The sequence below is a fragment of the Leucoraja erinacea genome, chromosome 14, assembly GCF_028641065.1.
Source record: "Leucoraja erinacea ecotype New England chromosome 14, Leri_hhj_1, whole genome shotgun sequence".
NCBI lineage: Eukaryota > Metazoa > Chordata > Chondrichthyes > Rajiformes > Rajidae > Leucoraja > Leucoraja erinaceus.
This window is the reverse complement of record NC_073390.1, coordinates 2,781,322-2,798,346: the sequence shown is the minus strand read 5'-3', so window position 1 is coordinate 2,798,346 and position 17,025 is coordinate 2,781,322. Positions and strand designations below refer to the sequence as shown.

The window sequence follows — 17,025 nt, the reverse complement described above, 5'->3', positions numbered from 1 at the left end:
GTATTGCGTGCAGTTTTGATCTCCTATTCTGAGGAAAGACATTCTTGCCATAGAGAAGGTTCACCAGACTGATTCCTGGGATGTCGGGACTTTCATATGAAGAAAGACTGGATAGACTCGGCTTGTACTCGCTGGAATTTATTAGATTGAGGGGGGATCTTATAGAAACTTACAAAATTCTTAAGGGGTTGGACAGGCTAGATGCAGGAAGCTTATTTCCGATGTTGGGCAAGCTCAGAACTAGGGGTCACAGTTTAAGGATAAGAGGCAAGTCTTTTAGGACCGAGATGAGAAAAACATTTTTCACACAGAGAGTGGTGAATCTCTGGAATTCTCTGCCACAGAAGGTAGTTGAGGCCAATTCATTGGCTATATTTAAGAGGGAGTTAGATGTGGCCCTTGTGGCTAAAGGGATCAGGGGGTATGGAGAGAAGGCAGGGATGGGATACTGAGTGGATGATCAGCCATGATCATGTCGAGTGGCGGTGCAGGCTCGAAGGGCCGAATGGCCTACTCCTGCACCTATTTTCTATGTTTCTATGTTTCTAACAGTGCAGAGACCTGGGTTCCATCCCGACTACGGGTGCTGTCTGTATGGAGTTGGTACGTTCTCCCCGTGACTTGCGTGGGTTTTCTCCAGTTGCTCCGGTTTCCTCCCACACACCAAAGACGTACAGGTTATTAGGTTAACATTTATGGAGAGAAGGAATGGGCGACGTTTTGGGTCAAGACTCCTCAGTCTGAAGAAGGGTCTCGACCCGAAACGTTGCCCATCCCTTCTCTCCGGCGATGCTGCCTGTCCCGCTGAGTTACTCCAGCCCCAGTGCAACCAAGACAGTTTATAGTTTGGACTTTAGTTGGAATTCGTAGTGTTCTGATTATTGTTGGGAAGAAGCTGTTCCTGAACTGGGACATTCCAGTTTTCAGACTTCTATCCCTTCTACCCGATGGCAGGAGTGAAATGAGATAGTGTTGTGGGTCCTTGAAGATGCTGGCTGCAGGATATGTGTGGGGCAAGTTTTTTCACTCAGCGAGTGGCGAGTGCCTGGAACTCTCTGCCATGGTTGAAGCAAACACGTTAGTGGCATTTACGATACTTTTGGATAGGCGGGATGTGGATTCTGTGGAGGCAGAGATGAGTTGGTGAGCATCATGTTCAGCACTTACATTGCGGGGTAAAGATCCTGTCCCTGTGCTGTACTGTTCTATGTTCTAATCTGCAAGTCATTGACAATAGACAATAGGTGCAGGAGTAGGCCATTCGGCCCTTCAAGCCAGCACCGCCATTCAATGTGATCATGGCTGATCATCCCCAATCAGTACCCCGTACCTGCCTTCTCCTCATATCCCCTGACTCCCCTATTTTTAAGAGCCCTATCCAGCTCTCTTTTGAAAGCATCCAGAGAACGTGTCTCCACCACCCTCTGGGGCAGAGAATTCCACAGACACAACTCTCTGTGGGAAAAAGTGTTTCCTTGTCTCCGTTCTAAATGGCGTTTTCCTATTCTTAAACTGTGGCCCCTGGTTCTGGTCTCCCCCAACGTCGGGAACATGTTTCCTGCCTCGAGTGTGTCCAAGCCCTTAACAATCTTATATGTTTCAATGAGAACCCCTCTCATCCTTCTAAACTCCAGAAGGCACAAGCCCAGCTGCTCCATTCTCTCAGCATATGACAGTCCCGCCATCCCGGGAATTAACCTTGTAAACCTACGCTGCACTCCCTCAATAGCAAGAATGACCTTTCTTAAATTAGGGGACCAAACTGCACACCATACTCCAGGTGTGGTCTCACTATGGCCCTGTACAACTGCAGAAGGGCCTCTTTGCTCCTATATTCGATTCCTCTTGTTATAAAGGCCAACATGCCATTCGCTTTCTTCACTGCCTCCTGTACCTGCATGCTTACTTTCATAGACTGATGTAGAAGGACCTGCAGATCCCGTTTTACTTCCCCTTTTCCCAACTTGACGCCATTTAGACAGTAAACTGCCTTCCTGTTTTTGCTCCCAAAGTGGATAACCTCACATTTATCCGCATTAAACTTCATCTGCCATGCATCTGCCCACTCCCCCAACCTGTCCAAGTCACCCTGCATTCTCTTGGCCTTGTGTACAAGAGCTAACATTTGAACATTAGTGTGTAGCAAGCAATAAGGAAGGCAAACAACTTGTTGGTCTCCATTGAGAGAGGATTTGAATACATTAATAAAGATATCTTTCTGCAATTATTTAGGGCCATGGTAGGAACACACCTGGAGTATTGTGTAGAGTTTTGGTCCTTCTTAAAAACATATACTTGCCATAGAATGAAAGCAAGAAAGATACACCAGACTTGTTGTTGGAATAGTGAGTTTGCAATATATGTTGAGTGAGCAGAATAGGTATATATTTTCCAGAGTTCAGAAGAATGATAGCTAATCTAATTGAAACGTACAAAATTGTACATTCAGCTTAACACAGTGTTTGCATGAAAAATAAACCTCCAACTGAGGAGTTTAGAAATGCGTGGTACATTCTCTAACGAAGGAGTAAGCCAGTAAGAAGTGAGATGAAGGCAGATAATCTTGGCAATTCTCTTCCACAGACAGTTGTGAAGACTCAGTCTGTGAATTCCCTCAAAACTCTCCACACCTCCAGATTCAGGGACAGTTTCTTCCCAGCTGTTACCAGGCAACTAAATCATCCTACCACATCCAGAGAGTGGTCCTGACCCATGTCGGAAGGAACTGCAGATGTTGTTTGGCGCTATAGTAATGCTGGAGTAACTCAACAGGTCTGAAGAAGGATCTCGACACGAAACGTTGCCCATTCTTAGATATCCTTCTATCCAGAGATGCTGCTCCAGCATTTTGTCTATCTTTAGCAGTAGTAGTAGGCCCGTCTCAGTCATGACTGACCATGGGTGATGCATCCAGGTTGGATGCAAGCCTGGGCGATGTCATATGGAGGACAGGCTGTTGCCCATGCAGCAAGTCCCCCCTCTCCACGTCACTGATCGATCAAAAGGAACAGCAGGGCCGTTACAGTTTGGCACCAGTTTGGCAGTGCTGAACTACTATTGGTGATCCTCGGATCCTAGGTATCCTTGTACATCAGTCACTGAAAGTAAGTATGGAGGTACAGCAAGAAAGCTAATGGCATGTTGACCTTCATCGCGGGAGGGTTTGAGTAGAAGAGCAAGGAGGTCCTACTGCAGTTGTACAGGGCCCTGGTGAGACCACACCTGGAGTATTGTGTACAGTTTTGGGCTCCTCATTTGAGGAAGGACATTATTGCTATTGAGGGAGTGCAGCGTAGGTTCACCAGGTCTCCAATCCATTTCTCTTACACCTTTGGTTTAAATCTCTGGCCTTTGCTCCAAACATTTGCTTATCACGCTATCCTTTGTTGCTACATTTTACCCCTGTCCCTGCCCAGAGGCTGTTTGTGTGGACAGCATACTATCATTAATTGCTCAGGCCAAAGCACTTCAGAAGGCAGTTCACAATTAACCACCTGGCCGTGGGTCTGGAATCATATTTTGGGCGATCAGATGAAAAATGAGATCCCTAAATGGTCTTTAGTTGACATGATATGTAAGAAGGAAATGCAGATGCTGGTTTACACCGAAGATAGACACAAAATGCTGGAGCATTGGCAGGCCCATCCACTATATATCCAAAATCTGTTATAAAGGGGTCCATTAAATCAAGGGTATACTGTATTTATGTATAGGTCATTTATATACATCATGTTATATCATATGTAGATCGCAAAATGCTGGAATATCTCAGCGGGACAGGCAGCATCGCTGGAGAGTTGGAATGGATGACGTTTCTTCCTTCTCTCCAGAGATGCTGCCTGTCCCGCTGAGTTACTCCAACATTTTGGGTCTATACAGCATACAATATTTATTACATGTCATTTGAACCTCTGTGAGGCTCAAACGAAACTCAGTTTCCACAGCCATACAAACAAAGACAATTTCTACAAGACATACAAACAATTCAATTTACACAGACATCCATCACAGTGAATCTCCTCCTCACTGTGATGGAAGGCAAAGTCTTTTCTCTCCCCTGCACCATTTCTCTCCCGATGTCGAAGGCCCAGGCGGGTGATGGTAAGTCCCACGCCCACTATCTTAGTGGACATGATATTCCACCATCAGCCAATGATCCAAAACCATACTAGAAACATAGAAACATAGAAATTAGGTGCAGGAGTAGGCCATTCGGCCCTTCGAGCCTGCACCGCCATTCAATATGATCATGGCTACTAGGGGTAACAATGCTATTAAGATTGTCATCTGGCACCCTTCAAAGGTATCACTGCTTTTGCCCCCAAGCTGCACCATGATAGACAATAGGTGCAGGAGTCGGCCATTCAGCCCTTCGAGCCAGCACCGCCATTAAATGTGATCATGGCTGATCATCTACAATCAGTACCCCGTTCCTGCCTTCGCCCCATATCCTTGGACTCCGCTATCTTTAAGAGCTTTATCTCTCTTGAAAGTATCCAGAGAACCGGCCTCCACCGCCCTCTGTGGCGGAGAATTCCACACTCACAACTCTCTGCGTGAAAAAGTGTTTCCTCGTCTCCGTTCTAAATGGCTTACCCCTTATTCTTAAACTGTGGCCCCTGGTTCTGGACTCCCCCAACATCGGGAACATGTTTCCTGCCTCTAGCGTGTCCAAACCCTTAACAATCTTATATGTTTCAATAAGATACCCTCTCATCCTTCTAAATTCCAGAGTATACAAGCCCAGCCGCTCCATTCTCTCAGCATATGACAGTCCCGCCAAGAATGTCCTTCCTCAGATTTGTTCCTCTTTACTCCTATACTCAACTCCTCTTGTTATGAATGCCAACATGCTATTCACTTTCTTCACTGCTTGCTGCACCCGCAGGCTTACTTTCAGTAATACATGATACATAGAAAGCACCACAATATTAATTCTGAAGAACCCATTCCCTCCCTCTACAGCAGTGTTTTGTGTCTACCTTGTATTTGAACCAGCATCTCCAGTTCCTTCCCACCACAATATCACCTACCTTTAGATCAGTGTGTTTTTCTGTGTGAGTGGTGAGGAGCACTCTTGTACACTGGGCATCGTTTGGTAATTCGGTTTCTGCAAGTTCAGTGCCAAATGACTGCAACAGCTGGGTTGTTGCCTTTACCGTCATTGCAAAATTTTCAATGGCCTGAAAAAAAATATTTGAGATTTAGTAAAATCATAAACCTAGACGTAAACATAGAACATCGAAGAGGTTCTTCTGCAGTTGTATAGGGCTCTGGTGAGACCACATCTGGAGTATTGTGTACAGTTTTGGTCTCCTAATTTGTGGAAGGACATCCTTGTGATTGAGGCAGTGCAGATTAGGTTCACGAGATTGATCCCTGGGATGGCGGGACTGTCATATGAGGAAAGATTGAAAAGACTAGGCTTGTATTCACTGGAGTTTAGAAGGATGAGGGGGAAATCTTATAGAAACATATAAAATTATAAAAGGACTGGACAAGCTAGATGCAGGAAAAATGTTCCCAATGTTGGGTGAGTCCAGAACCAGGGGCCAAGTCTTAGAATAAAGGGGAGATCATTTAAGACAAAAAGTTTTTCACCCAGAGAGTTGTGAATTTATGGAATTCCCTGCCACAGAGGGCAGTGGAGGCCAAATCACTGGATGAATTTAAGAGAGAGTTAGATAGAGCTCGAGGGGCTAGTGGAGTCAAGGGATATGGGGAGAAGGCAGGCACGGGTTATGGATAGGGGACGATCAGCCATGATCACAATGAATGGCGGTGCTGGCTCGAAGGGCCGAATGGCCTCCTCCTGCACCTATTTTCTATGTTACAGCACAGGAACGGGCACAAGGTTTGAGCCGGACATTGTCTCATCTGCCTGTACATGGTCCACATCTCTGTATTCCCTGCACTTCCATGTGCCTCTGCAAATGGCTCCCAAACGCCACTGCCATATCTGCCTCCACTCACCCGGCAATGCATTCCAGGACCCCACCTTCACCACACATCTCCATTAAACTCCCCCCCCCCCCCCCCCCCCCCCCCTCACCTTATAGCTACGTCCTCTAGTGTTGGACATTTCCACCCTGGGAAAAGGTTCATACTGTCTACCATATCTATGCCTCTCATATACTTGTATCAAGTCTCCCCGCATCCTCTGATATTCCAGAGAAATCCTTCAAAGCCTGTCCACCCTCTGCCCATGGCTTCAACCCTCGAATCCAGGCATCATTCTGGTAACATTCCTCTGCACCCTCTCCAAAGCCATCTCATCTTTCCTGTAAGGGGTCAATCAGAACTGCATGCAGTACCTCAAATGTGGCCAAACCACAGACCTACAGAGCTGCATCATGACTTCCTTACTCTTATATTCAATGTCCTTTGCAATGAAGGCAAGCATTGCAGACACCTTCTTTACCACTCTATCTACTTCTGCTGCCACCTGCAGTGAGTTATGAACCAGGACTCCTGTGCACATCAATGCTGTTGAGGGTCTTGTCATTAACTGTATACTCTCCCTTACATTCAACCTCCAAATGTGCAACACCTCACACTTGCTTGAGTTAAACAGCAACTGCCATTTCTCTGCCCATTTCTGCAGCTGATCTCTACCCCATTGTATCTCCAGGCAGCCTTCCTCGCTGTCTGCAACTTCTCCAATGTTGGTGTTGTCAGCTAACATACTCACCAACCCATCTATACACAGAACCCATCATCATATGGGGGAAGTGTGTCCGTTATTGCAGATTGTCTGTTATAACCGAGAAAGATTGTATTGAGTCATAGAGTGATACAGTGTGGAAGCAGGCCATTTGGCCCAACTTGTCCACACTGGCCAGCATGACCCAGCTACACTAGTCCCACCTGTCTGTGCTTGGTCCATTTCCCTCCAAACCTGGACAATCCATGTACCTGTTTAACTGTTTCTGATACTCCCAGCCTCAACTACCTCATCTGGCAGCTTGTTCCATACATCCACCACCCCTTGTGTGAAAAAATTAACCCTCACATTCCTATTAAATCTTCTCCCCTTCACCTTGAATCTTTGTCCTCTGGCCCTCAATTCCCGTACACTGTGCATCTACCCGATCTATTCTTATCATGATTTTGTACACCTCTATAAGATCGCCCCTCATCCTCCTGCGCTCCAAGGAATAGAGACCCAGCCTACTCAACCTCTCCTTATAGTTCACACACTAGTCCTGGCAACATTGTCTTAAATCTTCTCTGAACACTTTCAAGATTAATAACATCTTTCCTATAACATGGTGCCTAGAACTGAACATAATATTCTACAATGCAGTCTCACCAACATCTTATACAACTGCAACATGACCTCCCAACTTCTATGGTAGACACAAAATGCTGGAGTAACTCAGCAGGACAGGCAGCATCTCTGGAGAGAAGGAACGGGTGACATTTCGGGTCGAGACCATTCGTCAGACTCCCAACTTCTATACTCAATACTCTGACTGATGAAGGCCAAAGTGCCAAAAGCCTTTTTGACCACCTTATCTACCTGCGACTCGGCCTTCAAGGAACCATACACCTGTACTCCTAGATCCCTCTGCTCTACCACACTACCCAGAGGCCTACCATTTACTGTGTAGGTCCTGCCCTTGTTAGACGTCCCAAAATGCAACACCTCACACTTCTCTGTATTAAATTCCATCAACCATTCCTCCGCCCACCTGGCCAATCGATCCAGATCCTGCTGCAATCGTTCACAACCATCTTCACTCTCTGCAAAACCACTCACTTTTGTATCATCACCAAACTTGCTAATCTTGCCCTGTATGTTCTCATCCAAATCATTGATATAGTTGACAAACAGTAATGGGCCCAGCACTGAACCCTGAGGCACACCACTAGTCACAGGCCTCCAGTCTTAGAAGCAACCTTCCACCATCACCCTCTGCTTCCTTCTATGGAGCAAATTTGCTATCCATTCAGCTATCTCTCCTTGGATCCCATGCGATCTAACCTTCCAGAGCAGTCTACTATGCAGAACCTTGTCATGTAGTTGAAACAAAGAACTGCAGATGATGGTTAACAAACAAAAGTGCTGGAGTAACTCAGTGGGTCAGGCAGCATCTCTGGAGAACATGGAGAGGTGACGTTGGGACCCATCTTCAGATTGATTCAGTCTGCTGAGTTACTCCAGCACTATGTGACTTTTTATTTTAAAACCAGGGTCCGATGCCACTGGTCTGCACCAGCGAGCCCTTCCACATGGATATAGCCATCTCCGACAGCAGGAAGCAGCAGCTGGTGAGAGGGGAGGGAGCCGCACGGTGTCTGAGTCCATCCTATCATTAGCAGCGCTATTGTCCCGGGGCTACAACGTGAGCCGCAACAACAGCCATGTCATGGGACCATGCTGTGGGTGAAGATGGGCTCGCTGGTGCACCTTGCCAGTCGGGAGTGGGGTCGGAAGCCAGAGCACAAAACGGCTGGGGAGACGGTGCGAGCTGGATGTGGCATTGGCAGACCCGTCCGCTATATCCAAAATCCGTTATAAAGGGGTCCATTAAAACAAGGGTTTACTGTATTTATGTATAGGTCATTCATATGCATGTTATATCATATGTAGATCACAAAGTGCTGGAGTAACTCAGCGGGACAGGCAGCATCTCTGGAGAGAAGGAATGGGTCAAGAAAATAGAGAGAGTACAGAGGAGATTTACTAGAATGTTGCCTGGGTTTCAACAACTAAGTTACAGAGATAGGTTGAATAAGTTAGGTCTTTATTCTCTGGAGCGCAGAAGGTTAAGGGGGGACTTGATAGAGGTCTTTAAAATGATGAGAGGGGTAGGCAGAGTTGATGTGGACAAGCTTTTCCCTTTGAGAATAGGGAAGATTCAAACAAGAGGACATGACTTCAGAATTAAGGGACTGAAGTTTAAGGGTAATATGAGGGGGAACTTCTTTACTCAGGGAGTGGTAGCGGTGTGGAATGAGCTTCCAGTGGAAGTGGTGGAGGCAGGTTCATTGGTATCATTTAAAAATAAATTGGATAGGCATATGGATGAGAAGGGAATGGAGGGTTATAGTGCAGGCAGGTGGGACTAAGGGGAAAAAAAGTTGTTCGGCACGGACTTGTAGGGCCGAGATGGCCTGTTTCCGTGCTGTAATTGTTATATGGTTATATGGTTATATGGACGGGAAGGGAATGGAAGGTTATGATCTGAGCGCAGGTATATGGGACTAGGGGAGAATATGTGTTCGGCACGGACTAGAAGGATCGAGATGGCCTGTTTCCGTGCTGTAAATTGTTATATGGTTTATATGGTTATATGGGTGACATTTCGGGTCGAGACCCTTCTTCAGACTGATGTCAGGGGAGTGGGTAGGACAGAGATAAAAGGTAGTCGGAGACAGTAAGCCTGGTCGGAGTACTGGAAAGGGGGAGGGGATGGAGAGGGAAAGCAAGGGCTATTTGAAGTTAGAGAAATCAATGTACATATCGCTGGGGTGTAAGCTGTCCAAGCGAAATATGAGGTGCTGTTCCTCCAATTTGTGCTGGGCCTCACTCTGACAATGGGGGAGGCCCAGGACAGAAATGCAACACCTGTCCCTTTACCTCCCCCCTCGACTCCATCCAAGGACCCCGACAGTCTTTCCAGGTGAAGCAGAGGTTCACTTGCACCTCCTCCAACCTCATCTACTGTATCCACTGTTCCAGGTGTCAACGTCTCTACATCAGTGAGACCAAGCGCAGGCTCGTCTGTCTTAACCTACCTGATGTCCCGGTGGCTCAGCACTTCAACTCCCTCTCCCATTCCCAATCTGACCTTTCCCATTCTCAATCTGACCTTCCTCCATGGTCAGAGTGAGGCCCAGTGCAAATTGGAGAAACATCACCTCATATTTTGCTTGGGTAGTTTACACCCCAGCGGTGTGAACATTGACTTCTCCAACTTCAAATAGCCCTTGCTTTCCCGCTCTCTCCATCCCCTCCCCCTTCACAGTTCTCCCACCAGTCTTACTGCCTCCAAATGCATTCTATCTCTGTCCCACCCACTCCCCTGACATCAGTCTGAAGAAGGGCTTGACCCGAAACGTCACCCATTCCTTCTCTGCAGAGATGCTCCCTGTCCCACTGAGTTACTTCAGCATTTTGTGATCTACCTTCAATTTAAACCAGCATCTGCAGTTCTTTCCTACACATGTTATATCATATGTATGTGGTCCCAGCACAGATCTTTGCAGAACTCCACTGGCCAGAGACCTCCAGCCAGTTATCTACCAGCACAGATCTTTGCAGAACTCCACTGAATGCCTGCCCACTGAGCTTTTTCCCTGGGGGCATCAAAGCCATCCACCCAGTAACTGATCCAGCCTGGATGTCTACCCTTATCTACCTTCCACAATCAAGAGAAAAACCCTGTGTCATTCTTGGCAAAAATGTAGCAATTGTAATTTTAATGAAAAGATGAATTCTCTGAACTTTTTTAAATGCATATAAAATTGAATGCCTTAAATAGTTAGTGGATCAAAACAAGCAAGCTCACATCAACAACAAAATCCCATGTAGCTCATTCATTAGTGTATTTTTCTTCTGTCACTGACAAGATTAGTTGACGTTTTGCCGAACACTTTCATTTTAATTCCCATCCCATTCCCATCCTGACCTTTCTGTCCTTGCTCTCCTCCATTGCCAGAGTGAGGCAACACTGTTGGAATAACAGCACCTTATAGAAACATAGAAACATAGAAATAAGGTGCAGGAGTAGAGCCAGTCGGCCCTTCGAGCCTGCAACCGCCATTCAATATGATCATGGCTGATCATCCAACTCAGTGTCCCGTACCTGCCTTCTCTCCATACCCCCCTGATCCCTTTAGCCACAAGGGCAACATCTAACTCCCTCTTAAATATAGCCAAAGAACTGGCCTCAACTACCTTCTGTGGCAGAGAGTTCCAGAGATTCACCACTCTCTGTGTGAAAAATGTTTTTCTCATCTCTGTCCTAAAGGATTTCCCCCTTATCCTTAAACTGTGACCCCCTTGTCCTGGACTTCCCCAACATCGGGAACAATCTTCCTGCATCTAGCCTGTCCAACCCCTTAAGAATTTTGTAAGTTTCTATAAGATCCCCCCTCATGAACCCCATACATCTTAATCTTCTGGATTAAGTTAATAAATATAAATAAATAATAACCGTATAAATATTGAAAGCCAATGTGCCTTTAACTCTGCACGCCAACTGCCTAACAGCTCTCATTAGCTAAATGTTAATGCTGGTAACTAAACATGTTGTAGCAACCAAGTTAAAACAACATAGATAATAATAAATGACACAATGATCTGGGATTTTGTTGCACAGCGGATGCAATTGCCAAGAGCAAAGTCTTGCACAGCAGGGGAACATCAAGACTACTGTCTGACAATATTTTGGTGTCTGCTATGTAAAATGACACATCACTTCGAATGATGGCTGAACACTGAAATAGAAATGTAAACAAACTGTTATTCTCCCACTATCCAATTTGCAAGTGTGTGTGACACAGAGTCACTAGAGTGATACAGCGTGGATACAGGCCTTTGGCCCACACAGGCCAACATGTCCCACCTGCTCGCGTTTGGCCCATACCCCTCCAAACCTGTTCTATCCATGTACCTGTCTAACTGTTTCTTAAATCTTACATAGAAACATAGAAATTAGGTGCAGGAGTAGGCCATTCGGCCCTTCGAGCCTGCACCGCCATTCAATATGATCATGGCTGATCATCCAACTCAGTATCCCGTACTGCCTTCTCTCCATACCCTCTGATCCCCTTAGCCACAAGGGCCACATCTAACTCCGTCTTAAATATAGCCAATGAACTGGCCTCAACTACCCTCTGCGGCAGAGAGTTCCAGAGATTCACCACTCTCTGTGTGAAAAAAGTTCTTCTCATCTCGGTTTTAAAGGATTTCCCCCTTATCCTTAAGCTGTGACCCCTTGTCCTGGACTTCCCCAACATCGGGAGCAATCTTCCTGCATCTAGCCTGTCCAACCCCTTAAGAATTTTGTAAGTTTCTATAAGATCCTCTCTCAATCTCCTAAATTCTAGCGAGTATTAACGAAATCTATCCAGTCTTTCTTCATAAGACAGTCCTGACATCCCAGGAATCAGTCTGGTGAACCTTCTCTGCACTCCCTCTATGGCAATAATGTCCTTCCTCAGATTTGGAGACCAAAACTGTACGCAATACTCCAGGTGTGGTCTCACCAAGACCCTGTACAACTGCAATAGAACCTCCCTGCTCCTATAATCAAATCCTTTTGCTATGAAAGCTAACATACCATTCGCTTTCTTCACTGCCTGCTGCACCTGCATGCCTACTTTCAATGACTGGTGTACCATGACACCCAGGTCTCACTGCATCTCCCCTTTTCCTAGTCGGCCACCATTTAGATAATAGTCTGCATTCCTGTTTTTGCCACCAAAATGGATAACCTCACATTTATCCACATTATACTGCATCTGCCAAACATTTGCCCACTCGCCCAGCCTATCCAAGTCACCTTGCAGTCTCCTAGCATCCTCCTCACAGCTAACACTGCCCCCCAGCTTAGTGTGATCCGCAAACTTGGAGATATTGCCTTCAATTCCCTCATCCAGATCATTAATATATATTGTAAATAGCTGGGGTCCCAGCACTGAGCCTTGCGGTACCCCACTAGTCACTGCCTGCCATTGTGAAAAGGACCCGTTTACTCCTACTCTTTGCTTCCTGTTTGCCAGCCAGTTCTCTATCCACATCAATACTGAACCCCCAATGCCGTGTACTTTAAGTTTGTATACTAATCTCTTATGTGGGACCATGTCGAAAGCCTTCTGGAAGTTCAGATACACCACATCCACTGGTTCTCCCCTATGCACGCTACTAGTTACATCCTCGAAAAATTCTATAAGATCGTCAGACATGATTTACCTTTCGTAAATCCATGCTGACTTTGTCCAATGACTTGGGAATATCTTGGGATAGTCCCTGCCTCAACTTGTTCCATACACCCACCATGTGAAAAATTTACCTCTCAGATTCCTATGAAATCTTTTCCGCTTCACCTTAAACCTACGTATGTCCTCTGCTCCTCGATTCACTTAATCTGGGTAAGAGACTCTGTGCATCTACCCGATCTATTCCCCTTATGATTTTATACACCTCTATAAGATCACCCCTCATCCTCCTGCGCTCCAAGGAATAGAGACCCTTCTCAACCTCCCCCTCCTGGCAAAATTGTCATAAATCGACATAGATCATGACTGAACAGAAACAGGCCCTTCAACCCACAATCTTTGTGCCAAACATGATACCAAGTTAAATTAATCTCTGTCTGCACAAGGCCACAGATCTTAATTTGCTGCAAGGTTAATGGGCAAACACTAGGCTAATGTAGCAATTTGTTCAAAAAAAAGGAGCAAGGTGCCATTTTTGTGAAACTGACGGAGTGCACTATTTCAGCAGAATTTTCTGAATATTGACATTTGACTGTACGTACCTGAACTTAAAAATAAATAATACGTCAACTATATATATATATGGGTCTCTCTCTCTCTCTCTCTCTATATATAATATATATATAGTTCATATATATATAGTACGTATTATTTATGTTAAACTCAGACCAATCAAATGCTCTGGCATTGAAAATTGGCTGGTAACATTGGTGAATCTTAAGTTTCCATATGTGTGTGATGAATTTATAGAAAACTGTTCAATTTAGAGTTAATTGGACATTATAGTAACTTGTTAAAAACAACTGAAACTGTTACGAATGATAATCTTCGGCAAGCTGTTGCCATATTACTTAATGATCTGATATTTCTATCTATGCTGCTTGACACATTAGGGATGTCAATTAGAAAATAGATGCCATGTACCCAACTGGCAAAATACATAATTAGTACAGATTAAAAAAAAACATTTGTAATTTGTATTCATTAACGTACAGGTGAGAATATTCTCAGGTACTAACACGAAAGAGCTGATAGGGTGCAGATTGTGTGCTTTATGCTTTGCCTACCAAATTGATTAGACAATAGACAATAGGTGCTGAAGTAGGCCATTCGGCCCTTCGGCCCTTCGAGCCAGCATCACCATTCAATGTGATGGAATGGCGGTGCTTAGTATGAAATGTGTGGAATCCTTAGCATGGAGTTTCTGCTGGTGCCTGAAACAAAAGACAGAGGAAGGCCAGTACTGGATTGCAAGTTGAAGGCAAACATGCAATCATCCATCCTTACAAGGGTGGCTGGTACATGGAACAAGCTCCTGGAGGAGGTACAATAACAACTTTTTAAAGACACTTGGACAGGTACATTGATAGGAAAGGTTTAGAGGGATTTGGACCAACTGTGGGCAAAGGGGTATAGATGGGCCATTTTGTTCAGCATGGATGGAATGTGACTCTGACTCTATTCGGTATGTCAACAAATACTCTCCTGAACTTCCACAGGTGTACAGCAGTGTCACTGTTTCAAAAAGGCAACCAGCATCATCAGAGACCCACAACACCCTGGTCATGCTTTCATTTCACTCCTACCATCAGGAAGAAGGTACAGGAGCCTGAAAACTGTAACACACAGGTTCAGGGGCAGCTTCTTCCTAACAACCATCAAGCTGTAAAGCACTACAACCTCCAAATAGGCTCTAAACTATATATAGATGGGGGCATTATTTTTGACTTTGCACTATTCTTGTTTATTTATTTATTTATGTTTTTTTATATATATACTGAATTTTGTTGTTTATTATGGGTTTTACAGAGTTATATGTTTACATATCTGTAAGTTGCTGCAAGTAAGAATTTCATTGTTCTGTTTTGGGAATTATGAAACACTCTTGAATTTTGTTCACAGAATTGCTACTGGCAATTTAATGCCTCAAATTTGAAAATCAATGCCATAGATATCTAAAAGGTGGAATGAAAGGTTATGAGAATGATGCTCTTGCACTCACAGTTCGGTGGTGAATCCACTGATTGTGACAGTATTCCAGAGTACCTCCTAAGTCTTTTGTTAACTGACTTTTTTCGATGTAGTTGTGCAGGTCCGTTATGGTGTTTAACATAATTATCTGCAACAGATGCAACAAATAGTTTTTTGAGCTGACAAAACATATTTATCTATAGCCAGGACATCATTACAATGCATAGTCAATGGAGCTGTTAAAATTCACAATTGGATTTTGTACAAATATAATGATGAATTATAAACTGAACTATAATAGTCCAGCAGTTCTACTTTGGGAATATACAGGAAGTCACAAACATTTGTCTGCATATATGAAAGATGAAATATACACAACACAAATGGACAGAAGTCACAACTTACTTGATTTATTATTAATTTTTCCAAACATTACAATGTCCATGTGTATAATATGGACCAGTCAGGTCCTTAGATTACATTAGTTTAGTTTAGAGATACAGCACAGAAACAGGCCCTTTGGCCACCGAGTCTGAGCCAACCAGCGATCCCCGCACACTAACACTATCCTACACACACTGGGGACAAGTTTACATTGATACCAAGCCAATTAACCTACAAACCTGTACGTCTTTGGAGGGTGGGAGGAAACCGGCGTTGTAAGGCAGCAACTGTGCAATTGGACATGTGATTTACAATTTTTTTTTAAACGCAAAGGAATTTGAGCCTTAATTAAATTAGAGTCAGAGTTCCATTTCATATCTTAGATTCTGAAATATATTGTTCACTATATAATTCTGAGAAGGAAGTTGTAACTGTTGGAGTTTCAAGCGTAGTTATTTGAGTAAATGTCTGATGAACATGACGGGATTCTGGCAAGAATGACATTCATTGTCCATCCTACTTATTCTGTAAAGATGGCGGTGCTTCCTTTCTTGAATTGCTGACAAGATATACGGTAAGATACTCACCAATGCAGCGAATTGTGGACGCAGCCCAGACCACCACACAAACCAACCTTCCTTCCATTGGCTCCATTTATACCTCACGCTGCCTCATCAAGGCCAGCAGCATCATTAAGGACGAGTCGAAGCCTGGCCACTCCGTCCCTACCCCTCCCCCTCCCACTCTCCCTCCCCACTAATTCCCCATCTCCCCCACTCCTCTCCCCCTCCCTCCACACTCCCCCCCTCCCCTCTCACTCCTCCCCCCCATCCCTCCTCTCTTCCCCCACCCTCCCCCACCCCTCTCCCTCTCTCCCCCCACCTCCTTTCCCAACCCCTCTCCCCCTCCCTCCACACTCTTATCCCTCCCCTACCCCATCTCCCTGCTCCCTTCCCTCCCCCATCCCTCCCTCCACCCCCCCACCTCTCCCCCTCCCATCCCTCTCTCTCCTCCCCTCTCTCCATTTCCCTCTCCTCACCTCTCTCCCTCTCCTCCTCCCCCTCCCACCCCCATCCCTCCCCCCCTTCCCCCCCTCCCCCACACCTCTCTCCCCTCCCCTCTCTCCCCCCTTCCCCATCCCTCTCTCCCCCCTCCCCCACCCCTCTCTCCTCCCCTCTCCATCTCCCTCCCCATTTCCCTCTCTTCACCCTCTCCCTCTCCTCCTCCCCCTCCATCCCTCCCTCTTCCCCACCCCATCCCCTATCACCACTACCCCTATCCCTCCCTCCCAGCTTCCTCCCCCCCCCTCCCTCCCCCACCCCTTTCTCTCCCCCTCCCTTCCCTCTCTCCCCCACTCCACTCCCCTCCCCCACCCCTCACCACTCCCCCCCTCTCCATCTCCCTCTCTTCCACTCCCCTCCCCCTCTCCCCCTCCCTCCTCTCTCCCACCCCCATCCCTCTCTCCCCACTCTCCCCACCCCCCCCCCCTACCACCACTCCCCCACTACCCCTCCCCCCTCCACCCCTCTCCATCTCCCCTCTCTCCTCACCCCTCTCCCTCATCCCCTCCCACCCCTTCTCCCATCCCTCTTCACCCCCATCTCCCCCCACCCCTTTCCCTCTCTCTTGCAGCACCCCCGCTACCCCTCTCCCATCCCCCTACCCCTCTCCCCCTTTCCTGCCCTCCCCACTCTCCCCCCTTCCCATCCCCCTCTCACT

At 46.0% G+C, this 17,025-nt stretch overlaps 1 protein-coding gene across 3 annotated transcripts in view; it reads right to left on the bottom strand.

Moving 5' to 3' along the window:
- mcf2l2 (MCF.2 cell line derived transforming sequence-like 2) overlaps positions 1-17,025 on the bottom strand; it is a 369,326-nt gene that overhangs the window by 186,915 nt on the left and 165,386 nt on the right. For all 3 annotated transcript variants that reach the window (XM_055645379.1, XM_055645377.1, XM_055645378.1), the window contains exons 6-7: positions 14,954-15,070; positions 5,034-5,183 (exon numbers count right to left, since the gene is read on the bottom strand). In XM_055645379.1, the coding sequence (XP_055501354.1) occupies positions 5,034-5,183; positions 14,954-15,070 (267 nt within the window). The remainder of the gene's footprint in view (positions 1-5,033; positions 5,184-14,953; positions 15,071-17,025) is intronic.